At 29.2% G+C, this 26,754-nt stretch overlaps 4 protein-coding genes across 9 annotated transcripts; all 4 read right to left on the bottom strand.

The window, feature by feature from the left end:
• Nucleotides 1-4,995: 4,995 nt before the first annotated feature.
• On the bottom strand, nt 4,996-7,474 carry LOC145187414 (uncharacterized). Of its 5 annotated transcripts, XM_090092042.1 has the most exons (8): nt 7,143-7,399; nt 6,957-7,056; nt 6,474-6,613; nt 6,214-6,312; nt 6,013-6,114; nt 5,638-5,843; nt 5,393-5,552; nt 4,996-5,242 (listed from the first exon to the last, which is right to left on the bottom strand). In XM_090092042.1, the coding sequence occupies exons 5-8, from the start codon at nt 6,074-6,076 to the stop codon at nt 5,112-5,114; spliced, it is 561 nt and encodes a 186-aa protein (XP_089948168.1). In that variant the 5' UTR covers nt 6,077-6,114; nt 6,214-6,312; nt 6,474-6,613; nt 6,957-7,056; nt 7,143-7,399; the 3' UTR covers nt 4,996-5,111. The 5 variants fall into 5 exon arrangements, with proteins under 5 accessions (XP_089948168.1, XP_089948169.1, XP_089948165.1 ...); XM_090092043.1 differs by lacking the exon at nt 6,013-6,114 and having other exon boundaries at nt 7,143-7,474; XM_090092039.1 differs by having other exon boundaries at nt 6,214-6,613; nt 7,143-7,434.
• Nucleotides 7,475-8,292: 818 nt separating this feature from the next.
• Nucleotides 8,293-9,297, bottom strand: LOC149885841 (uncharacterized). Its single transcript, XM_090092036.1, has one exon. The coding sequence runs from the start codon at nt 9,295-9,297 to the stop codon at nt 8,293-8,295; it is 1,005 nt and encodes a 334-aa protein (XP_089948162.1).
• Nucleotides 9,298-11,242: 1,945 nt separating this feature from the next.
• LOC149885842 (uncharacterized) lies at nt 11,243-15,284 on the bottom strand. 2 transcript variants are annotated; one of them, XM_090092033.1, is made up of 6 exons: nt 14,273-15,284; nt 13,733-13,786; nt 13,590-13,646; nt 13,371-13,457; nt 11,983-12,075; nt 11,243-11,620 (listed from the first exon to the last, which is right to left on the bottom strand). In XM_090092033.1, the coding sequence occupies exons 1-6, from the start codon at nt 15,237-15,239 to the stop codon at nt 11,490-11,492; spliced, it is 1,389 nt and encodes a 462-aa protein (XP_089948159.1). In that variant the 5' UTR covers nt 15,240-15,284; the 3' UTR covers nt 11,243-11,489. The 2 variants fall into 2 exon arrangements, with proteins under 2 accessions (XP_089948159.1, XP_089948161.1); XM_090092035.1 differs by having other exon boundaries at nt 13,590-13,643; nt 14,273-15,265.
• A 32-nt stretch (nt 15,285-15,316) lies between these two features.
• On the bottom strand, nt 15,317-23,916 carry LOC149885843 (uncharacterized). Its single transcript, XM_090094280.1, has 15 exons — nt 21,078-23,916; nt 20,877-20,978; nt 19,820-19,928; nt 19,522-19,687; nt 19,124-19,316; nt 18,943-18,985; nt 17,405-17,472; nt 16,994-17,074; nt 16,769-16,846; nt 16,575-16,652; nt 16,410-16,487; nt 16,237-16,311; nt 15,738-15,870; nt 15,370-15,665; nt 15,317-15,322 (listed from the first exon to the last, which is right to left on the bottom strand). The coding sequence occupies exons 1-15, from the start codon at nt 21,957-21,959 to the stop codon at nt 15,317-15,319; spliced, it is 2,388 nt and encodes a 795-aa protein (XP_089950406.1). The 5' UTR covers nt 21,960-23,916.
• Between the last annotated feature and the right edge of the window lie 2,838 nt (nt 23,917-26,754).

Below are 26,754 nucleotides of genomic sequence, written 5' to 3' on the forward strand. Positions count from 1 at the left end.
TCTGAATGATACTTATTGATGAATGGAATAAGTCTCTTCTTAATACATTTGTTTAAATAGATTTTTTTGATTTACAGCCAGTCCACTTGGTACAAAATAAGGCCGAGAAATTCCATTTTCAGAAAAAGCAATCCATAGAAGTAATTTCTTTTGAAACTTTTGTTTTGTTTGGTATTTAACTGTAGATGGAGTAGATTTTACATCACTAGTATAAAATATATCATTTCCATTGATAATGGAGTGATTTAACGTGAAATAAGACTCATCGTCAATGATTGGTTTACGATTTTTGAATTTCTGACACAATCGACTGCACTTCGTTCTAGCTGCTGCTTTTTGCTGGTCAGAGCGTTTTGGATTCGTCATTTTTTTTCTTGACTTAATATTTGTTCTTTTTTTTAATGTTTTACTAATGTGTTGCTGAGTATAGTTGAACTTCTTAGCTGCTTGTCGTTGAGAAACTCCGTCTTTATGGTCAAACATGAGTTTGAGCCTTTCAATGTTTTTCCTGGTCATTTTTTTAGCTTTTACTCCACTTCCTTGAACTCTTTTGTACCCAGATTCACTTTCAGCACGTTTAATTATCTTGTAGATAGTACTTTTAGGTATATTCTCAACTTTAAAGTGGTCATAAGTGAACTTTTTACCAGCATTTTTGTAATTTGAATAAAGTTCATACACACGTTTTCTAATATCTTCTTGTTTTGAATTTATTTTTTTATTCATTTTTCTATAAAAACTAAAAATACATAAAATATTTAAAAACTAGAATAAAAATACCTTCTAAAACAGTTTTCCTATTTTTAAAATCTTATTCCTTTGAGAAGAAATGTGTCTTTAAATCCAGTCTCGTTTTTTAGTTGTCACCCGTTATTTAGTTAATAATAGTTATAAAAATAGATCATAACGAAAACCATTACAGGCAAGTAAAGAAAAAGAGCTCTAAAAGACGCAATAAAAAGACTTCTTTCAGAAAGCTTTAAGTAAGCGTCTTACCGTCTCACGTATTAGACGTCTACGGAGACGATTTCAAAACCAAAAAACTGCCTGTAAAAGTCATCTTTTAAACGTCTTTGTGTCGGCTGGGTACTTTGTCAACGTTTCTGCAACATCTTTTGCGACCGGTTTTTAACTTGGATTTAACGCTGTCATGTTTGCTGGGTATCAGGTAGAAAATTTTATTAAAATTTGTTTTCTTGAAAGAGGTTTTACATTTTTTTTTTTTTTTTTTGTGATATTTAACCTAGATGCATAAATAAGTCCTTAGCAACGCCTTAGTTACCGTTTTGAATCTACTCAAACTTATCTAGTTCATTGGTAAAATCATACGTCTTTCAATTATAATTATTTTTCTGAATCTGTTATATGAAATATAACCAATTTTAAATTGTATTATGGGATATATTAAAATAAAAATGTTGTTAAACAGTATACTTGTTAGAGTAAAGTTATAGTGTTATTTAAATAATTTCCTTTAATTATTACATTGTTTTAAGGTTAGTTTCTAAAGCTTTTAAATGGGAAGTAGTAGGAACCTGTCACGAGGAAAGAAACGTCATAAATTAATTTATAAAATGAAAACTATTCACTTTTTGAAAAGGATAACACTTCTCAATTCAATAGCCTTAGAGGAGCTAAAATCCAGATTGCAATAAAGCTTTTGCTATGATAATGAGAACTACAATATTATTATAAACTTTAAACTCTTGAAGTTATTCTTAAACGACTGTTTCTGTTCTCCAGAGTGTAATTCAAATGAATTTAGTTTAGTTGACCAGCTTTCATCTAGATGGTGCATGGCAGAATGGTGAATTTAATTCGATAAACGAAATTATCACAGCAATAAACGCAGGAAAATGTATCGGCATTCATGTCTTGCCAAAACATTGCAAAAAATGGGCAACTTACATACAACATATGTGGTTATCCACATGCTCTGGTTACGTATAATTATTCCTAATTCAGTTCTCAGGAGTTTTAAGAATGGTGCAATATTCGAGGTGTCGTCCAGATCAAAGGTGCTCCATTTCATACCGCAATAAAATGGTGCTGCTCAGTCAACAATTTTGAGCTAGGTGTAAGAAAGGTTAACCAAATGCTTTAACTTGATTAGAAATGGGAGCAGGTTGATCTTTCGGCCAATCCATCAAATGAAATGAATGTGCAAGCTACAAGCGCTCCCCTTCATAAGAGAACTCTTGACAAAGTCGATTCTTTGGTAAAAAGAGCGCAAAATGCAGAATTAACTTTTATTGACAGCATCTCTAAAGTTAAAGGTAACCACTTTGTGGATTGGTTTCTAACTAAAACTTTTGAGGAGAGAGAAAAGCTGGTCTCCTTTTGCATTAAAAGAGGTGTTCAGGCAAGATAAACTAGCAAAGAACGGCAGCTGCGAAATGAAAAGGTCTTGATTGAACGGATAAGAGAAAAAGGGCAGAAAAGGGCAAAGAAAGTAAAACAGGGTTTAATGGAAGGCTTGACGGCAGATGATAAACCTTTAGATTCGGTTACTGGACACCAACGAGAGATGTTACATAAGTTTTTTGAAGAAAATCTTAAGTCACTCGAAGGTGGGGAGATTGAGTATTCTGGAATGTGTCTAATACCGATGTTATGTCTAGAGGTAAAATTCTGAATCTGTCTTGTCCAAAGAATACTTCAGACAAATTAAGTAACTTTCTGGTAGCTTATTGGAAAACAAATGAACTAGAGGAAGATGCAGAGGATCTTAAATTTAATTTGAATATTATCTTGACAGACATTGTTTAGGAGATTTGGTTTTTTGCTGAACTGTTATTTTGAAGTTAACGTAAAATATTTATTTTATTGGAGCTACTACTTCACTAGGTATTTATTTATTTCCAAAATTACTTTTTTAACTTAAATTTTTTTTCGATACACCTTTGCTAACTTTCCTACCCTATGATAGGATAGAGGGGGAGGTCTGCGTATCCACCCCCTTTGTTATTTATTTTACTCCCACAATGAGTTAATTTAAAAATTAAGAGTTTATTAAATTAAAAAATTAAATTAAGAAATTTTAATTACCCCCCCCCCCCCATCCATGATCCCCCGCACCCTTATTTCGCCTCACTAAGTTATATCTTATGGATGGCTCCATGAATACTAGCATTTTAAGTTAAATATATTGATATTGCTCCTAATTTCATAAAGTTATTAAATTTTTAAAAAATATGATCACAGAAAATACCAGAATTTTCATATATATTTTTGTCATCATTTTCAATGGTTTTAAATTTCATAACTTTTTTTCTACTTATCATAAATTTTAATTTGTTTGGTTCAATTTTATAGAGAATTTGAAACTCTATCTAGTTATCGTGATTTTGAAGTTGTTCTGAAAATTTGGAAAAAATTGTTGAAGTGCCTACCATAAAATGCCCTATTTGTTAGCTGTAAAGTTTTGTTTTAAAAGAATTTTTCGCCAAAACAGTTTAATTCCCCTCAAAAACTTTAGTTTCCGCTAAAACAAAACATGTGTGAAAAGGCAGCCATCGACATAATGCATTCTGATCAGAGGCGAAAAAGTGTCTGCTGGCTAGCATTCTGGCTGCTTAATCGCACCGTTAATACATGAAGTAACTATTGGCATTATCAGAGAATAGACAAGCTTGAGAGACATTGTTCTTATGAATCAGTAAGTTCCACAAGTCTTAACACCCGTTTTAATATCCCTTGACTAGGAATACCCGGTACAATGCGCCTAGTATTCCAACTAGTCATTCCTAAAATTGATTAAAAACATGACCTTCTTGAAAGTGTCATTGAGCCTTGTTTTGGTGAAAGAACTTTTGAGGTTACGCAAAAATAATTATTTCAAATTTAATAATTATTCGGGTGTTAGAAATTTTCGGGTGTTAATATTCGGGCTTTTTATTAGTTTTCCATGGTTTATTAAAACATTACTGATAAAAAGGATTCACTAACGTTGGATCGATCTTCGAAGGTTAAAAAGGCTGGTTTTCATGAAATCTGTAAAATCAAGGCGACTATGTTTTCATTACAGTTATATATTTCTCTCACTGCTGTTTCTCAGATTTAACAATTTACATAGGTTTTCTAAATTCATTGTGTACAATGATTTATAGAATAAATTTATGACACACGCACAGCGCTCCTTCAAAATAATGCAATTTTATATTCTAATTACAAGAAAGTTTAATGTCAGCTTTGCTGTAAAAGTCATGTTACCAGCAGCCTCTGACAACTTTAAGTTACGTTTTCAAATAAGTGTTTTTGTTATCAATTTTTATATGCAGAGCAATTTTATTTTTCTCTTTTTTTTTTTTTTTTTAATTAAAATCATATTATGAGGCTTTAACTGAAACCTTTAACACGATTAAATCTGTGTTTTCTTAAAGGATTTTTGGCGCTCCTCCTTTTTCTCCCCCCCCCCCCCCTAAGTTTATGATTGATTTTGATATAGAATTTTATGCTGACTACCCGAGCAGCCAAACATAGTAGGCCCAACGTCGGGCCAACGTATTTGTGATTGTTGGGCCAACGAAGTTTTTTGGTAGGCCGTAAGTAGGCGTCGTGCTGGCATATGATCGGCTGCCCATCGTGCCTATGTTGGCGTTGTATATGCTCAATATTGTTGGCGCAACGTTGGCCCAATCATGGTTTTAAATTTTTGGCGCAACGTTGGCCGAACCAAGTAAAACAGTTGGCTTTACGTTGGCATAAAGCATTTTATATGATGTTGATTTTACATTGGCGCAATGTTAGTTAGAACATGAAGGGCCAACATTGGACCATCAAGCCTATGTTGGTATCGATTATACTCAATGTTGTTGGGATTGCGTTGGCGCGCTGTTATTTTTCTTATGCATGATTGTAGCGTTGATAAATCCTTATGAGAACACAAAGTTGAGCCAATGTCAGAACAACCTTGGCCTTAGACGCTTTCATTGATACTAACGTTTCAATGAAAGTTGAAAAGGTATAAGTATTTAAAGTTAATAAATTTGTGGGTTTCTAATAAAATGTTTATTAGTTAAAAATCTATTTAAACATAAATAAGAAAACAATGAACATAAATAAAAAATCTTCAGATCATAAATTATATATGATTTCTTTATCAGATAGAATTATTCTAATGATACATTTCTTCTCCTCCTTCCTCCATCACGATCTTTTGCAAATCGAAGCCATGCTTTAATGGCACAAGCAACCTCGGCATCCGTACTGCGGCATGTTGGAGGATTACGTCGAACAGCATCTAAATGAAATAAAATATGTATTAAGCATACACACGCATAATTGTTAACTATAAACTGATTTACTTTCATTTTATAAGAAACACCGAATCTTAAATTAAAAAATCAAATAGTAAGATTAAATAATGACCGTAAATGCAAAAAAAACGCACTATTTATAATTTGACAAAGCTTGCAACTGCCAAAAGCATACTTTCCCCCTTTTCTTTTCCAATTACAAATCAATGCTACGTTATTTGACATCAACCGCTTCATAACATTTCTAGTTGATTCACTGATAGTTGTTCCACCACACTGACCCAAAAAACGTGTCTAAGGAAAAAAAAAAAATTTTAAAAGACATTATTTACTATGTCTATAAAGTAATTTAAATAGAGCATCATAACAAATATCTTACAAGCTTTCCCTGAAGATCATTGTCAAGGCAATCTGTTTCTAGTTTTAGTAACTGTTCCATTGATGAAACAGGAAGCCCAAACTCATCAAAACTTGTTTCTATATTGCCACGTTGCTGTTGAGCCAATAATTGTTGTAGAAGCAAAATTATAGTTTGGTTATTTTGTTTGATCTCTTCTAATAATATAAGTTGCCGACGATCATTCACTAAATGTGAAGAAAAATGAAACAAAGATTTTTTAAATATGCATAAAATAATACTTAAATAAAAATAGAAGTATATAGGAACAAAAGATTTTCTTTATATCTTTAGTTGCATATGAAAAAACAAACAAAGTCATCATTTGTTAATGAAAAAAAAAAAAATTAAACACACCTCTAATATGGCGATTAACCAAATCAGGTAATAATTTTTCCTCTTGCAGTACCCTAGTAAGCATTGGCGTTGGTATCGATGATGGTAGTGTAGTTTGGTTGTCTATTTACAAAAACTATTTAAGCTTGTATATATTTACTTATATATACGTTTTATTAATTTAGTCTGGTTTATATATTAAAAAAAAAAATACAAGTTAACCTTCTTTACTAAAAGATGAATCTTTTACAAATGATGACGAGGGAGAGCAGATAGTGGATTTAGTAGATGAAATATTTAGTCGAAGCCCATTTTGAATTTCTATGCACAAATAATTCATTATAAACATAGTAATATCAATTATTTTTAAAAACAAAATATGGTATAACATAACATTTCTTTTTGAAAAATATTAATGTCATTTAACTTTGATGGATCATAAATGATCCATAAATTTATTTTTAAATATGCAAAAATTTAACCGGATTGCAACTGAGGATGAGGAGGAGTAGGAAACTGCAGGTTTGGAGTTGAACTCGAAACAGACAAATTTTTTCCACTTTCTGATTTTGCACTATCTGAATCTGAATCATATGCTTCATTCCATGAAATTGGTATTGACCTAAATTGATTTTTAATCTTTTTAATCTTACCAAATTTTTTAATTAAAAAAAAGGAATTGAAGCTCTTTTTAATAATCTATAATTTATATATAATAATCTAAAAATTTCATGCAGCATACCTAAAGTTATGGCGTTCCTTCCATCTATTGATAAAATAAAACTTTATTTCATATCAACAATAGATGGAATGAACACCATCACATAGCATATAATATGCTATGTATGCTATGTGACATGCTATGTAACAATATGCTGCATATTGTTACATAGCATGCTTTTAAACATCACTTTAACAATTAACTGAAATAATAAAACAAGTTGAAGTAAGAATAAAAAAATTACCTTTTGACTTTTCTTTTTTTTGTCTCAACCTCTGATTCTGTTGTAAGTTCTGAGCAGTTCTCTGCAATGTCGAACTTAGAACTAGCAATATCATATGTGCCTTTAAGATAATAATAACTAAAATCAAGTTTTTTTCGAATTAATTAGGGCATTCAGAACCATTAAATGCATGTAAAATAAGCTTACTGTAAGATTGCAGCACTCTAACAAAAAACCTTTTTCAACTGGGTCTAGGAGGCTCTGCAGATTGTACAGCTTTATTTATTTTAAAGTCAGTAGTATACAATGGCCAAAAACAAATGCATTTTTCGTCATTATATTGCAGCCAGTTAATAGGAACAACAGATAATTCATTGGTTTCATAAAATGTAACAACTGCAAACATTCTTACTCAAACAATTATCAACTAAAAAATATGTAATCATTATTATGACATTTGCATCAGTTCAAATCAATAACATAATAACAGAATAAACCGAAAAAACAGAATTATAATAGATAACTTTCAAACTTTTTTTAAACAAAGAATATAATAGATAACTTTAAGATTTTCAACTCAGCAGCGTGGTAAAATAACGCTAAAACGAACTTTAAAATCTGGATGGCACAATATACAAGAAGAAGATTACGAACATGAAAAAAACAACAAAAAAAGCCGTTTTTTTGTTTGTTGCTAACCCGAACTTTACGGGAAATCAAAATGATTAACTTTTTTAAATTAATTTTTTGTGTGTGTATATGTGTATATATATACATACATATATATATATATATATATATATATATATATATATATATATATATATATATATATATATATATATATATATATATATATATATATATATATATATATATATTACACAACAGTATATGTATATAAGCTATTTATTATTTGATATTAACTTTTTATATAATAAAGACATGTTAGTTTAAATATTCATATAACAAAAACATATTGTTTAAAACATACTAAAACATTATATATATATATATATATATATATATATATATATATATATATATATATATATATATAATATATATATATATATATATATATAATATATATATATATATATATATATATATATATGGTAAAACTGCAGTTAAGCGGCGTAAAATAATTTAATATTTTTGCTTTTAGCGCTCTCGCTCGCAGAGGTTAAAAGTTCTTAAATAATTATAAAAACCAAAGTAGATAAATTTCAAAGTAGTTATTTTTTAAATACCTTTTTTTATTAGAATTATAGAATATAGGATACTACAATTATTGTTCTTGCTAATATATTTTTAAAAAATATGTGGCTATGAAAATAGCCGTTTTATTTATCAATTATAGAGGATACTGACGAGACACACAAGATAGAAATGCCGAAAATATAGGAAAATCTTTAAATGTTTGACGCCAGATAAATTCATGAAGATGTGATGTAAACAAGTCTTCACGCGTACCAAACTGCTGTCGAAGTTTACGCTTGACACGCATCCAAAGGTTTTCGACGTTTTGTGTATGAACATCGCTATCAAGGGGATTAACAAAATTGCGTTCATGCACGACAACTGAATGAGAATATATCCCATCTTGGAGGTTATCTAAACCAGCATAAGAAGCCCAGCCATCGGAAACAATATGACTTCCTGGCAAAATAAACCTTTCTATAAGGTTTTTGAGAGTTTGTGCATTCCGATCTGGAACTTCAACTAAGAAGCACTTGCGTGACTCTCTCTCGATTCCACCAAATACCCAATGACTTGGGCGCCACTGCCCCCGATGATATTTACGGTGAAAGAATTTAGATTCGTCAATTTCGACTACAATTGGTGTCCCGTCAGCATTAATACCCCCTATAATTGTTGGATTTGTTTCCAGGTAAACTTCGCAGACATCTCGGCAAAAGTTTCCCCAATCACCTAATGTATGGCTAGCGTCATTCATACAGGCTTCATGTTGTATATCGCTCTGTGACATATTGCGACTCCAGCCATAAATATAACAAATCAACTTTTGAAGTGTCAACCTACTTTGACTGAAGAAGGATCCCTCTCTTACACTTCGCCGCTGTTTGCAACCTTTACAATACCACCGGTAACCATCTGTGGCATCTTGATATGCGTTTAGCCCAAACTGACGTTGGCACGTATCACAGTACATACTATTTTTTATCAATCTGCGCTTTGCTAACCACTGTAAAGCAGATAATGGGTGTTTAATAGAGTAACCAAGCTCCATTAAACACCAATTTTCTTGCAACACACGTGGTTCAGCCAGGATTTCATCTTCAGCAACAATAGTTGTTGGAGCACTTGGTCTCCCACGACCAACACGTTGCATAGCCATCTAAACGAAGATTTACCATGTTAACTAAGAATAACTATTTACTTAATATAAACGATTTATTCAGTGCAGAATCAATTAATATAATTAATTTTTGTATATATAAATATAATACGTATATAATATATAAGTAATAGAAATGAGAAAATAAGAAAATTTAACAGTGACTATTACTTTTACTTATCTTTTGTATGAGGCTTTTCTTTTCTTTTCTTTTCTTTTCTTTTTATACATTTCGAATTTTTCCATATTTCGAATGTGGTTTTCTTTCACGTTTCGTAAAGTTACTTTCAGATAAATTTTTTTCATTTTCACCATCGCAGAGTTTAATCAAGCGAAAATTTAAAATTATTTTACGCCGCTTAACTGCAGTTTTACCATATATATATATATATATATATATATATATATATATATAACGCTAGATCGACTTTAGGTGGCATTTTGTAAAAAACATAACTTAAAGTGGCATTTCATAAAACGTTCGAAAATTTCTAAAGTTAATGATGATATTGAATAAAATCAAGTTGAAAAGTATTGTGTGATGTGTATTAAGTTAAAAAGAATAAAATATACCAAAAATACTTTAAAAAAAAAAAAAAAGTCCATTTAGCGTTTTATTATCAACGAAGATTCCACTTAACGTAAATAATAATGTTAGTTCGACTTAAAGTGGACTCTACATCGAATTGCTAATTATTATTCGAATCTTGATTATAAAAAGAGTAATAAAAGAAACGGAGGAGATTCTCCGATGGCTTGTTAGGGCGGAAAGGGTAAGTTATGAAAACTGAACTTTATCCTAAAAAGGAGCTATCTTTAGTTTAATAACGAATATAAACGAATAAAGCGCAAATTTCAATATCAGTCTAAAATTAAACAGAATTATATAAAGTAATAGAATATAATAGAATAATAGAAATCTTTACGGGTTTAAAACAATGAAGTCTTTGGTGTGACAAATTTATATTCATACATAAATTTTTTGTTTTTGAAAAATATTTTTGCCAGAATTAGCCGAATAGCAAAATATCTTCAAGGGTTGAAACAAAATAATATAATGTACTGGGTAAACTTTTTTCTGGAATCTTTTAACTAAGTCTTAACATAAAATATTTTTTGAATCCGATTAAGATGGATTGATTACTTAATTCTTTATTACTTTTTGTTAACAGAAAAATATTACGCTAATGCTAACTTAAAACTTTTCTTTTTTAGTTTTTTTGAAACGCGTATGATAAGCTGAAAAACCGAATGGCGATTATGAAGATAGTTTGAACATTTTTTAAAAGCTGATTTCTTGTCTGAAAAATATAGGCTTTGAGAATCCCCTTTAGTTTGCGAACAGCAAGGGGGGAGGGGGTTAGAATAAACAGATAATACTCATCCAAAATTTATTTAACCAAAAAAAAGGCAAAAAACCTGTTTTTCAAATTTTAAAAACAAAATCTGACACAAATTCTACTGAGTAAATTTTAAATGAATCGAACAAATATTCGAATGTTTACAAACAGATAAACCTAATTTGCAAAAAAAACAAAAATCTTTTGTTTTTAGACTTGCTAAACATGAAAAGAATACACGAAATTAATAACAACGCAGAGATTCGAAATGCTTTCAAAAGTCCATAAAGAGTAGCGATTGTTTGAGAATGTCTAAGTAGAGAGTTTATTAGACTCTAAATAAAAACTTTTTTTATATGTTTTTGTTTATTGTACTAATTTTTTCAGAATTTGGCAACAAATAAAAGATACTTAAAACCTTATCATAAAAATATGGCATTAATAACAAACAAGTTACAGCTTAAACTACAGCTATCTACAGAAGGTAATACAAAGTAAATTTTAAGGAGTAACCATAAAATGTCTTAGTTGAATAATTATTTCAATGAAAATTCAAAACAATTACCATAAGAGATTAAAATGATATTTTGCAAGCATTAAAGTTTAAAAAAAGGGGATTTTGTTTAAAATTTTATTGAATGTATTTATTTTTCTGATTTATTATACCGTATTCTACTTATTTTTAGGAAATATGCTATGAATGAATTTAAGGCAAACAGCCGCTTTTTTACAGTTTAATTTTAATGAGGGGAGCTTTATGTAACACTTATGTTTAGCCAATCTTTATTTATAAATTATATGGAATTTTATATTTATTAATTTGTAATTTAAGCTAGCATAAATCAAAAATATTTAAATGTTAAGTTCTGCTTTTCTTTGTTTTTTTATGGTAATCCACTTCGTTCTTTCATTGTTAATTTTGTTTCTTAGAGTTTTCTCTCGAATCCCAGTTTGGTTGCTGAAGTTTTTCATATCATCGGACTCTAAATGAAAAAAAAACCTTTGTATATATATGCATAAAGATTATATATACATATATATGTATATATGATTTGCTAGTATGTAAATATATATGCATGTATATATTTTTGAACCCAATAATATACGTAAGAAAATAGAGCAATAATTCTTTTATTGTTTTAATTTTACATAATTATGTAAAATTAAAATAAAAGATCTATTGCTCTATTTAATGTATAATTTTATATAGTTTTATAATTATTATATACTTTTTATAAATATATATATATATATACATATATATATACATATATATATGTACAATTAACAGTTTTTATATAAATAATTATTTAAAAACAATTAACTGTGTTAACTTTTAACTCACTGGGCCATCCAAGGTTTTTATCTCTGATGTATTTTCCAAACATCTCCTCCAATAGTTCTTCTTGCTCTGTGGACCACTGAGTATATACTCTTTCTGAATAAAACATATAGTTAAAAATAATTAGCTCCACAAAAAATTTTTTTAAAAAATCATTGAATTTTATTATTTATTTATCAAAGTAACTATTTTTAAAAATTGTTTAAAAAAAGTTAAATCTCACGATATTTTGACATATCAACACATTAATTGAGTTTTCTATACAAAAATTGACAAATCCAATAATGAATATAAGCGATTCTTCAATAAATTCCTGTTTTACTTACAAAGTAGTATAGTTTTAGTAGATCAAACTGTGTTATTGGTTTGGAAAGAAAGTTCTTTAGCATTTGCGAGTAGAGGTAATTTATTGATATAAATAAAATAATTTACTTGAAATTCAACACTGCATATTGTATGAGGTCGTTTATTCTGCTGGTAAGGCCAAACATAACATATGCCTAGCCCAAGACAGTATTACCAAATGCACATATCAAATTTGGTTTCAACGTTTTTGGTCCAATGACTTCCAATTCGAGGATCGTTCAGGGTCTAGTCGTTCAATTGAAGTTGATTCTGAAGCGTTGCGCAAACTGGTGGAAGAGGATCCAAGACTCAGTAGTAGTGTATAGCCTCCACACTTTGATTTTCTTACACACCAGTGCTGTACTGTCTTCACTGATTGGGAAAGGTTCTGAAGTTGGGGGTTTGGGTTCCCCACAGTCTGACACTTCATGACAATGACATGGGCTTGGAGATCTGCACATTCTTGCTCTCCAAAAAGTGACGCTTTGACTGGTTAGATCACTTATTCACTGACGATGAGAAGTGGGTACTTTATGTAAACCACACACGAAGGTGGATTGACGCTGAAACAGATCCCCAGAGCAAATCCTCACCAAAAGAAGGTCATGTGTTAGTGTGGTGGGATGTACATGAATGTACAAAGCCAACATTTCTAAAATTTTCGAGGCGCAGCTAGACAGCTTCAAGAAGGATGGGGTCCATTTTTTCTCACTTTCTTTCCAATCCAATAAATACTGAATATTTTAAAAGCTTAAATGAACTGTTGAAATTAAGGTAAAAGGAAGCGGGGGAAGGGAGAGGTTTGTGAAGTCACAAAAGGGACATGTTTTCTCTCCCTCCAATAGTTTATAAAAAAATCTAGTGCCTAATCTTTTAACCAACGACATTCTTTAAACAAGTTTTAGCTATTTGTTTAAAAAATATAAATAAGTTTTATTCCATGTTTAAATTTAAGCAGTAATCAGATTTTATACACGATAAATTAAAAGATTTAAAGTCAAATGAAATAAAGATTACGTTAGTACATGAAAAAAGTGTAAATTTACCTTCTAGTTTTTGAACGGAGGAACTAGCCAGTTCCACACTTGAGTTGTATAATTCTTTTAAAGTATGTTGCCGTTTTAACGGTTTTTCTAGATGCAAAGGCTTTTAAATATAACCATCATATTTTATATAATAAAATGATAAGAAGGTTAAGAAACGTAATTATTAAAATTATATACTTCTGAAATAAACATTTTTCATTAATGAAAATCAAAACTTGCCATGTAAATGATCAGCAGGGTCATTCTCAATTTCATTTCTTTCTTCATTAGCATCTGCTATTTAAAGTTAAATATAATCATAGATGTAGTTTTTTTTATTAAAAATAAAAGTTCAAGTTTTTAAAATGAATATAAATTCAAACCTATTTGAACAAAACTGGGTTTCTTGCGTTTAAGATCCATTTTTCCGCTACCTGCTGCAATGTTAACAAATGTTATAACAACCATTTTAAAAAAATTTTCATTAAGTTTTATTTTAAAAAAAAGGAAAGCGAAAGTATTATAGAAAAACATAAGTTCTGCTTCTTTCCCTATTCAATCTTAACGAACCTCCAAAAGATGTAAATACTTTTTATCGAATAACGCTTTACAAAAGATATTAAAACAGCACGCATAAAAAGGATTGTCGGGAAAAACCTTGGATAAGTTTAAATTTCATGACACTTTATTGTCTGTTTAAGTAAATTGGTGGAAATAATTCCAATCAACTGTTTGAAAACTTATTTATATGGAGGCATTTTGAAGAGTGATAACCAGAACTATTTATTTTCTATTTTGCTGACAAACAGTAGTTTGTCATTCTGTTGATTTAAAAGTCGCTTTTTTTCTAGTTTTAAATATCATATAATTTTTCAATTTTTAACTTCAAAACCTCAACATGTGGTAAAGAAAGTAATATATACCTGTATCAATAGCTAATAAGTGTTTTCCTGTAGACAGTATTTGTTGGTGAGCGGCTGGTGCTTGATAGATATTTTCATTTATATCCTTGCTATGGCCAAAATGTTTAAACACTAAGCTTTTTTCTACATCATTGAGATTTATTGCAGCCATAAGGGTGCTTAATCTATGTCTATTTGTAGTACCAGTTAATCTGGACTTACTTATTATTGGCAATTTATCACAAACATTTGTTAAACTATGCCAGCCCGAACAATGTTTTTCTGAACCGTGACAACTTGGAAAAGCATAAAGGTTAGATTCAGGAATTCCAACTTCCCTTCTAATAGCTGGATTACATAAAGTTTCCATAGCTCTGACTGTATCTTCAGGGATTATAACAGGCACTAGATGATTTGAGCCTTTGCCACTTTGGTAAGTAATTTTCAAGTTTGTTTCTGTTAGCTCTTCAGAACGTTGATCGTCTAGCCAAGCACCATTTGCAGCTTCAGTCCACTCACGTAATAAGAGACGGGCAGGCTCACCGCCGCGTCTGCCATTAAATAGTACAAGCCTTGTGCATGCAACATCACGAAGCTCAACAAAGGCATGAAGATCCCATAGAATAAAACTGTCATTTTCGTACTTTTTCATGACAGATATAGCATGATCACGAATCATTTTAATGTCTGATTCGATTGGAAGCTTAGATGGTTTTTTTAAACTTACATTTCTTCGCTCATTTAAGTCATAAGTGGCATCCCCAAATATTTCTTCTTTGCGAAGTTCTAGAAGAACTAAAAAGTCAGAAATTGATTTAGCTGAATCGTCATTGTCTTTAGCTAAAAAACTCCCAACACATTTTTTTGCACTGCCAGAAATTAAGTAGTACAATGCAGCTTTTAACCCTGACTTTTGTTTTTCGGAATAGGTATCTGTGTATACCTCTATTGCAAGTTTTAGAGAATTAAAATTATGGCGAAGAAACATATCGGCAGCATTGCAATAAACTTGGTTGACTTGATTGTTTTATGAAATAAGAATAAAGATGACTAAGTCGCCTCATGTCATTTCTAACAGAATTTTGAACTTCGCTTTTCTTACTAAGTTTTCTTCTAACCTTTTCGTATAGAAGCGACCCAATCATCAAAATTGTTTGATCACTTTTTGCAATGATGCCGATAGGATCATCTCTTATCACTTGTAAGATTTCATTTTTAAAGCTTTCATTAAGTCCTTCTTGTGATTTATCAGCAAGGATTTCAACTGGTATTGCGCATTTTGAATTTGAAGAATCTTTTCCACATAACTTCATGTGACGTGAGTAGTATGATTTTGAATAAAAACCATGACATAACGAGCACATTACAAGACTTTCACACTTTCGCTGACTCCGCTCTCTTTCAAAACGAGGAACTTTTAAATTAATTTGTTCCAAATTAAATTTATGAATTCCATTTTTTTTAAAACATTTAAATAGTCGATTACGCTCTATTTTTGGTTTTTGTAGAGCGGTTTTCACTTCTTCGTTAGTTTTGTGTTTTTTTGTAATATGTCTTGAAAGTCTACGAAATGATTTTCCACATATAAAACATACTCTTTTAAGTATTTTAATGGGGCCCTAAAAAATAATATGAAAATTGATATGCAATTGTTTATATTGGTAACACAAAATCAGCTCGCTAATAATGCTAAACTTACTTTCTTAACTTTTTGTGTGTTTTTATTTACTTCTTCTTCGTTAACCATTTTGTTTTTATTATGTGATATATCCGTGAGATATAAGTTTTCAGGAATTTCTGTTGAAAGCAAAGAGATCTCGGAATCTTTTCTTGAAGTCTATACATATATGTATATATATATTTATATATATATATGTACATAAATATATATAAATATATACATACATACATATATATATATATATATTTACATACTTGTAGAATTCATTTGAAAAAAATTACATTAAACAATTTTTTTTTTTTACCTGAGATTCCAATTTATCATTAACAGTACTATTTGAATGGCTTGACCCAGGATTTGTTGAACTACTAATAAAGATCTAAAATAACACGAAATATTATCTGCTTGTTAAAACTGAAAGAATTTATATTAAACTTAAACTTTGCCTCTAAAGGAGAAATTAGTTCATTTTTTAACCTGAGTTTCTTCTGAAAGGCCATTACCAACACTACTAACTTCACTTAATCCAGGATTCGTTGAACTAATGATTATGCTCTAAAATAACAGAAAATGTTGTTTTGAATAAGTTTCGGAATTTCTTGAATTATGCAAAAAGTTATATTTGTTTATTATATTTGAAACCTGAGACTCTTCCGATTCATCATTTATGAGATTGCTTACTTCATTTAATTCAAGACTCATTGAATTACTAATAACGTTCTAAAGTAATGCGAAAAATCACTTTAAGAAGTTTAAGAAATTAGTCAAAGAATGCAAGATTCATTAAGATCCCTAACATAATTTTGATTCTAAAAGTGGCTCGTATAATTTTTCACCTGAGATTCCGCTGATATATCATTTACCGTACTGCCTACATGACTTGACTCAGGATGCACTGAACTATTGATAAAGTTCTGAAATTACACCAAATCTTATGTAAATAATCTTTTTAAATGTTAAAACAATTTTGTTATGTTTAATTTAAAACAACGAAATTTAATTTTTCTTTATAAACGACTCTATTAGAAAACAATTAAGAATCAGTTTTTTTAAAAAAATACCTGGACAAAAGTACTGATAACAAAGTCAATTACATCATCACCTTCCGTTGGCATTAAATTTGAATCGCTTTTATTACTGTTCTGTTAAGAAATAATAAAATATTTTTTTTATTTCAAAACATTTCGTCCCAAGTTAACAAGAAAAAAAATGATTTTTTGCCTGAAAACATTAAAATTTTTTTTTCGTTTATTTTCTTCGATTATTATGAAAACTTAGCGGCGAGCAAAAACAAACTCAAATAAATGACCATGGTCCTTGTGCTGAAGAAGTAGAATAATGCAAATCAATTATAGTCCTCAAAATAAGCTGTAAATACCATTATGCAAAGTTTGTCTTCGATACAAAAATACTTAAATAAAAATTCAAAATAATTTCAAATACATTAAATAAAAAAAATTTTCAAAAATTACCTCCGCGAAAGAAAAACTTGTTTCATTGCCGTTAACTAAACCAACTACTTGATTATTCGCTTCTTGCTCTATAATTAAGTATGATTCAGGTTAATTACAATTTATTTACTATTTATATCATTACTATCAGTTGTTTATAGATTTTTACCATACATAAAAGATTCCCAAGTCTGGTTGAGAAAACAAAATTGTAGCTCATTTACCTTTTTTTTTTTTTGTTTTATTAAAAAGCTTTTGGTTACTTTTTATACTCCGCATTAGACTATAAATTAGACCTAATATAAAATAAAATTTATAAACTTTGTCCTATTACAATAAAGCACCCTTTAAAAAAAGGAGAGACTGGCAACTGTAGAAGAAAAAACGTCAAATTAGAATTCTCAAAGCTAACACACCGCAGTGAAAATAATTTATGCTAAAAAGAATCTCCACAAGAAACGATTTGTATTTTCGAAACCATTATACCATGTACAATTATAACTGATATTTGAAAAAAATATAAAATCGAAATTCAAAGAAACAAGTTTAAATATTCGAATCTAAGATTTTTTTTTTCAAGATAGGTAACTTCTAGGCATGGTGCAAATTTTAAATTTTTTGATATTCATATTGGTGTCAAACGAGAATCTTTTACAAAAAAATTATTGTCATTGGACACTGGGATCAATATTAACCAGAAAACTCATCGGAAAAATTTTCATAGCATCAAAAATTTTCTTATCATTTACAAATGGCGACCATGTAAAGTTTGAAACCCCTCCCCCTCCCTCCCCCCCCCCCTCCTTTTATTTTTTGAGGGATGTCTTTACATGGTTTAAGCTTTTGAAAACTAATTTTTTAACTTAACAAGAATTTTTCAGATTAATTTTAGTCTAGTTTAAAACAGTACGGGTTGTTGTTTTTTTAACATCATTTTTGTTTCAAATTAAAACAATTTTTTTTCTTTTAAACAAACACATCTTACGGACCGTAAGGATACATTCACGCGTATTTTTATAGAAAAATTTAATATAATCAGCATTAGATTGTATCAAGTAAAGAGAATGGCGAGGAAGTCAAAAGTATTTTTACTTTCAAAATACTATTAAGTTTTCATAATATTTAATAATGTTTTATTATATATGCTAAATTATTTAATTGTTAAAGGTTTTTTTTAACATGAAAGTAGTTTTCACAAAATAATTGGGTAAGTTACATTAAGTTAATTTTTATTACTTGTTCACTACTTTCCGACTTTGATTTTAACTTAAATTCATCTTTGTCAGCCTCATGAAAAGAGTAAGTTTAAATAGGATATTGAAAAATTTAATTAGTGGCCATAAACTCACTGGATATATACAATATAAATATCCTGCGAACTGAATTTCTTTTTTGAATAAATCTTATTTCACAAACATATTCACTTTAAAATAAATGTCTTTTTTTTTTTAAAAAAAAAAATTATGTTTCCTAAATAATGTGCATTATGAAAGTTAAAGATACTTTTTTTACTGTTAAAAAATTTTACTCTGAATATTAAAAAAAATTTTTACACTAACTTTTTCTTTTTCCTTCTTTAAACTTTTGGTACACCATCTTTTCCTTCATAAAACATAAGATTTAATGCTTCTATCAACTCATACAACTAATAGAGTTCTTTAAAAAAAATTCAACTTATAAATAATATGTAAATCAAAGTATTTATTTTAAATGCATTTCAAAAAAGAAAATTTCACTTACTGCTGCATGCCAATCCAGATTATCTTCCCCATAGGAATAGGTAATTTCTTCATATTTTTCAATTTTTCTTATTGAGAAAAGGCAAAGAAATGGAATGTTTTTTATGGTTAATTTTTCCATTTTACAATTGGGGAAATATTTAGAATCATTAACTAGCCTTCCAAGAGAACCATCATCTTCAGTTGCATCAATACTAAATATTTTAATAAAAAATTCTCAATTGGTTAAGAAAGTTTTTTTTTAGAGGATCTTAAAAATTTCCATCTATTCTGATAGACCCAATGTATTTCTGTTTAATTTAAAAGTTTAGAAATACTCTCCATTATTAAAATTTACAAATGAAAATCAATAGTTTATATAGTTTGATAATATTTTTTGTTTAAAAAATGCTATCTTACCAGTATGCTTCATCATTGTGTTTGAAACTAAAGACATAAGACCCATAGCCTTCATTTGCATATATTTCTTCAAGCTCCTTCATTTGGTTCTTTTTTTTTAATACTCCTCGGTAAACAGCAACAAATTCATCTTTGCCTATTTCTGTTGTAGTGAAGACTCCGTATCCTAAATGTTTTTTACTTCTTTAAATGTTATTCTATTTAAGTTTATATCAATTAGTAAAATATATTATGCCAAAATATATTGTACCAAAAATTGTATTGCTATTTCATTTAACAAAATTATAACTTATCCTACCTTTGTATTCATTTATGTACTGCTTTTCAAGATTTTTAGGATCAGATTTGCTATTGTAAAACTTTACTGCATTATCATTTTGAATAAAGCGAGCCTTTTTCTGTGATAACTTAAACAAAAACACAGTTTATTTAAAAGTAGAAAATATTTAACCACTAATGGCAAGATGGATTAAAACTCCTTAGTTTTTGGTAATTTCATATTAGTTATTGGTAACTATAGGATTGTTTTGCCCATACTGTTGTTCTAAGCGCCAGATAAAGCTTACAAGTTATAAAATTCTTTTTCCATCATTTTACTAAGTAGTGAAAAAATGGGTGAAGTAATAATTTAAACTTTTGGCTTTGCTTTTCCAGTGTTCCAGAGGTGATTAGTATATTCCATTTCTTTATCTTCTCTAGCTTAATATGTGTAATAATTTTAGTGCAATCATTTTATTTAGCTGTTTTCTGAAAGAGGTAGTTAACTAGAAAATAAAAATTTTAAGGTATATAATAACCTATTCTCTTTTATAGAAATTGTTGCAAATTTACAGACTGGGTTCAAATAAAGCTAAGATTGAATTTCTAAATAACCAAACACAAATGAGTTGACTTTCTTTGAGTAAAGTAAAAATTGCTCCATATTTTTTGTATGGACATAAATTTTTGGCATATTTTTTGATGTTACCATGTAAAAGGTTTTGTTTTTCATCTTAGAAATTGTCACTGTCAAAGTATTGTTTACTTGTATTTAAGTTCTTTCTTTTTTAAATTTAATCATGTAAATTTATTTGAAAGTAGTTAAAGGTACCAATTTTTCATTAATGAATATTTAAATTAATTCATGTTAATGTCACTTGATTTTAAAGAAAAATCCAATTTTATTAATATTTAACCAAACTGGGCTCTTGAATTCCAAATTTATTATGATTTCAATAATTCAAACTAAATTTTATTTTATTTTAGGATAATGAAGATAAGACCTTTCCAAAGAAAATATGTACTTATGAAAATTTGTGCTTATAAAAATATGTGATGGCTATAAAAGTTGTTTTAATATTAAAATTTGTTAATACCTGTCTACGTTCATTAAGAGGATAGGTTTTTGTTGTTGGTTTTATTTTCATTGCTTGAGGCTTTTTTTTGTTTCTTCTATCTTTATTTAAGGTAAGTAGAATCTAAGAAAAAAGAGTTTAAATTGGAGGATTTCCTTTCTCTTTAATTTTATTCACTGCAAATTTTTTTCCATCCTTAGTTGAAAATTTAACTAATCCTACCTTATCAATATTGTTTCTGACTTCTGGATTTGAGTCCCAAGCATTGCAAATCATTTTGAAAACCCAAAGTTCATCATTAAAAGTGTAAAATTGGTTCAAATCGTTTATATTAGGTCGTTTATCTTGACGCAGAACCTCTATTAGAAGAGAATCATTAAGAATAGGTATTATATTTACCCAAGGGCTATCATATCCAGAAAGAACTTCGTAAGATGACATTGCCCAGGAATAAATGTCTGACTTAAAAGATGGGCCTTTAACTTCCTGTTTGCAGATTTCCGGTGCTGTGTAAGCTAAAGTCATTCCCAATAAAAAAGATTTATTCGTTAGGGTGGCATTAATAGTGTCCTGTATTAATGAAATGTCATCAAAGTCGGATAGTTTAACACATAGTTTGCTTAATGTTCCAGTGACCAAAAGGTTAGATGGTTTAAAGTCTCTGTGTATAACTCCGTTATCGTGTAATGTTTTTAAACCCATGGCAGCTTGTTTGATGATGTCTAACCTCTCACTTAATACGTAATGATCGTTGTCATTAAAAATTTTGATCAGTTGGGATACATTGTTTATACATTCATCTCCAACATTTACTCCACAGAACTCAAATATAAATGCTGATGGTCGTAATGAATATCCTTTAAAGACTACGAGATGAGGGCAAACTAGTTTGCGTAATTTATCTGCTACCTGCAGTGTTTTCTTCTTGGATAGTGGTTGCTTAAAGATTTTTACAGCAAGCGGCTCTCCTATTAGCTCAAATTTAAAAATTGATGCGGATGTCCCTTCACCTATCTTTATACTAAAACTGAGCGGAATATCTATCAAAAAATCTTTCATTTTACATTCTAGATCCGACAGTGATTTTAATGAGAATGTAGCCATTATCTAAAATTGAAATAAGTTATTAACTAAAGTATGGTGATTTTTTATCCATATTTATGAAATATCTGTTTCAATATTTTTTTGATGTTTAAGTTGTGTTTAACCCATTAACGCCTAAAAAAAAACTAGCATGGAAAAAATGTCAAATGATAACAATACATATGTTAAAAAAAAAAAAATTAGTTCTGAGGATACGATGGCGTCCTAGTCTTAGATGTTTATTTTTCTAAACGTCCTCAAATGACTACAGCCGGCGTAAATGGGTGAATAATGAAAAATAGAAATGACCTAGCACCAACCATCAGAGTCTCGGTACGGGAAGTATCACTGGATAGGTCATTTTTTACGGTACCGATAAAGAACTGAGATTGGTCTCGGAAGGACTGATTTTTTCGATACTAATTTCGAAATACTGTTGATGGTATTATCGTACATACGAGACTTCCAAGAAGGATGCTAACAGAACACAACTTTTTTTTTTTTTTGTAAACGATTAGTTTTTAAGTGAAAACTAATAGCTTCAACTAAACTGTTAGTTTTTACTATTTAAACTTCATTTTTTATGTTACATAATAACGAAATTCTTTTTTTTAAATATTTATGTTTGCAAAAAAAACAGTTTAATTCACTAATAGTTTGTTACTGTAAACTCAAAATATATTTTCCTTGTTTTTTGTTGTTTTTTGTTTTAGTTAAATATGAAGTTTTTTATATGTAAGGGGAGAGGGGGCAACTTTGAACGTTTTTTAAACTTTTTTTTATAAATCAATATTTTAATTATTCTAACCACTTTTTTTTCTTCTAAATAGTTAAAACAGTGATAAAAGAACAAAACTAAAGTATTTTAATAAATTTTGAGCTAAAAGTTAAGTCAGAATTCTTATTTCTTTAACATGCTTGAAAATGTAAAAATTTACCCCAATCTGAGGTTGCTCTGAATACACCTGGGGTAGCTTTGAATTATCTTTGGCAAATGGAAATAACTAGTGATTAAATTCTTTTTTTTTTAAACAAAACAGAGCATTGATTTATTTTTAAATTTTATTAAGTTTAAGTTTCTAAAAGTAAAAATCAGTTATTTTCTCAATACTATCTTATAATCACTCTAAATCGTTATTAAAAACAAAAGTTATATGACGCTATTTAAGTTGTAAATAGAAGCACATTTTTAAAAAAAAAATAATAAAACTTACAACGAAAACTAAACCTTAAAATTAAAAAAAACACGATTATAACGGTAAATGGAAATGGATTAAGTTTTTTTTGCCTGTTCATTTGTCAAGCCATAATTTATTTTAGAGCTTTTGACTTGGTAGTCTTTTAACATTATTTCCTCATCTTTATTAAATACTTGTGTGACAGTATATTTAGTTGTCAAACCTAACTTGGTCTTAGATAATAAATTTTTACACTTCTTTATTCTCGTTTGGCCTCATTAATCCATTTGTAACTTGGAAAACACCATTACTAACATCTTCCTCTATGACTTCTTTCACTCTCTCTTTTATAATTTCAAAGTAATCAAAGTTCAGGCTGCAATAATCAAGCAATAAAATACGAGAAATTTAAACAACGATTCAAAGGTGCCCCATTTATTTTATTCAAAACTGCCCCAAAAGCATTTTAAATAATAAACGATAATTTTTACAAAATTATCTCAATTATTGACATTTTCTGCTTAATTGTAAATGTTATAAACTATATTAAAATGACATTAGACATCACACTGCTTAGAGACGTGGTCAGGAAAATCTTACAACTTTATATCGATATGTTTACGATTTGTCCTCAAAAACAAACCAATCATATATTTTGTCCAGTTTATGCCAAATGCCAGGAAAGACAGATTATAGCTGCAAGGGTAAATATTATTTTCACAAAATATTTAGTTTTATTTAGTTTAAATACAAAAACGCTTCAAAAATGCATTTTTTTGAAGCTCCCCCCCCGTTCATAGCTGCCCCCCTCTCCCCTATTTAAAATTATTTTAAATTTGCAAAAATAACTTTTACCTTAAAAAAGAAAAATAGTTTTTTACTTTCGCTTCACGTTTTGATTGAATGAAAAACACGTTTAAAAATCATGCTCCCGCAAAAATATCCGAAAATTATAAAAACTGGTTTGGCCAGTTGTTAATATTCTAAAGGTCGATATTCGAATTTCTAAGGAATATAACTATAAAGAGTTTCTAGTAAAAAAATGTTAAAATATGTTAATATTTAGATTTCTTCAAAAACTTTAACTATTAACATACTCTTCAAGTTATAAATAATTTCATATCTTTTTGGTAAATACTTTCAAGTTCTCACTTAAACTTTTTGAAAAAATGTCGTTGATGATGTTCGTGTCATCGTGAGGGAAAGTTCGAATTGTTAAGCGAGTCTGTTTGTTTCACTGACGTTTGTCGCCACCAATTTTATTAAAAATTTATCAAGCCTTAGAGTGTCTTCACTTATCGCGTAGAACTATGGGGAAAATCTCTAAAAAAAATTATTTTCTAAGGTAAAACACTATCAAAGTTTCAAATTAAACACAAATGTTTCAAATTAAAACATATTAAACTTTAAGAAGTTTTTATCATAAACACCCATCACTCCGTTGCTATAACAACTTGGTAATAAAAGAAAATATTGAAACTAGTTCCCACCTCCTTGCAAAGATTGCAGCCAATTAAAATAATATTTTTAGCTGATTTTTTCCTTACAGTTTAAAGATAGATTTTCCCAAGTAGCAACTTTCATGTGGCCCGACAACGGTTCGGTTCTAGCTGCGGAGCTAGGCTAGGCCTGGCGCAGTACCGCCATGCAGGGCCGTACCAAGGGCGGGGCCGGCCGGGCCGCGGCCTGAGGCGCTAAGATTAGGAGGGCGCAAATTTTAATAAATTAAAAAAATAATAATCAGTTTATGAAACAAATTTTCACGGCGTCGCTGCTGTTGATAAGAAAATTAATCAAAATTCCGCCTCTTGACACAAACTCCTAAAAAATATATATTTTTTTTTTCTGGGGGGGAAGGGGGGGGAGGGCGCAAATTTCTTTTCTTGCCCGAAGCGCAATATTGGCTCGGTACGGCCCTGCCGCCATGCACATTAGGGCATCCCGTACTTTTCAACTTTCATTAACAAGGTCGGCCCCAAGAATTTTTTTCCCTTTAGGTACACACATTAAGGGGTGGCAAATATAAATTTATCAAAGTAAAAGTAACATTTGCAAAAATAGACCTTAATTTTTGCAAATAGTAATTCAAATGGGGAGGGGGGGGGGAGCGAAGTTTAAAATATGTAAGACTATCCCATACAATTAGTATAAAAAACGATTTTTTTTTCACCAGATTGGATGTCAATAAAATAAAGATTTTTTTTGGAAAAATTGGAGTGGTGTATAAGCCTCCCTTCATATTCTATGTATAGCTGCCAGGTTTCATAAATGCTTATTCTACAATACAATATCAAGCTTATAAAAATCAACAAACAAAAATTAAACTATTTTCTTTCTAAAAATATATCTTAATATCTAAATATCTCTATAATATATTCTGTTATAGGCACTAAAAATGACTAAAATGAATGCTAAAATGAAAAGATGTCCTTCTTGCTATTATTATATCTCCTCTTGCTCAGATAAAACCATATTTTCTCTCAAAACCAAAGACAATTTCAAAAGCAGCAGTTACCTAAAAAAAGCTTATCATTTAAAAACTACTTTCATGACAATAAATATTTCTTAAACTTTTATCAATTATAATATATTATTAAGCATAATAAAAATTTATCTTACTCCTTAACTCCCCTCTCTGTGTGTGAACAGAGAAATATGGAAACACCATAGGACAATCAGGAATTTTTCTATATCACTATTATTCATTTGACAGGTTTATAGGCTTCTTTCCATGTTATAAGGTTTTTTTTTTACTTTTATTTTTATTTTAAAATTTACTTTAATTCAAAAAAATCCCATATTTTAAGGTATCAGTGTTATATTTTACTTATGATTTAACTACAAAAGCTATGGCGATTACTTTGGAAGTTACACCATAGGCGAAGTATTAGAGTAAATCAGTTTTAAACAGGCCATATTTGGGCCACACTTCAAAAAGGCAAACTTAAAATCGAACCAAAAGTTCAAGTAAAAAAATGATATCATTTAAGAGGGATTTTTTATTAAAAGAAGAAGTAAAACAATAGCCCCAATTATTTTCTGCTTTTTATTTTTTGTCCGAAATTATTCTTTATTTTTTTATTTTTGGTTTTTATCCTGAGAATAATAAAGTTTTAAGAGTAAAAACGTTTAACACCATTTTGCGCAAAACAACAAAACAAAATTTCAATTCTAGAGGTATATTTTATTTTTAACAGAAGTAACAGTATAAATGAAAACTTAAAAAAAAAGCAAATAATTTAATTTTCTGGTTAAATGCAAAAACTTGGATGAAGGAAAATCTTAATCTGAGTATGGCTTTCATTGGTTTCCATGCAATAACTGGATTTCAATATGCTGGGATTTTCCCCCTTAATAAAAATAACATAAATCAAGATAAATTAAAGATAACGCAAACACTTTATCCACCTATTAAAGCCACTAAACCATCAAGAACCATTACCCCAGTGGAATGATTTACAAAAACAATGCGATAATTCAAATTCAATTCAAGCATTAAATCAAAGCATTAAATAAAGCAAAATCGGAAATTGAAATCACGCTAAAATATATTCTGCGGGAGCAAAACCAAACGCATGTTAAAAAAAACGAAAAAACGAACTTAAAAGTAATTGACGGCACGTGTGTGACAGAAGAAG

Source organism: Hydra viridissima, unplaced genomic scaffold, assembly GCF_058129835.1.
Source record: "Hydra viridissima isolate aposymbiotic clone 2 unplaced genomic scaffold, HvirCarnegie_v1 scaffold_7, whole genome shotgun sequence".
NCBI classification, from domain to species: Eukaryota; Metazoa; Cnidaria; class Hydrozoa; order Anthoathecata; family Hydridae; genus Hydra; species Hydra viridissima.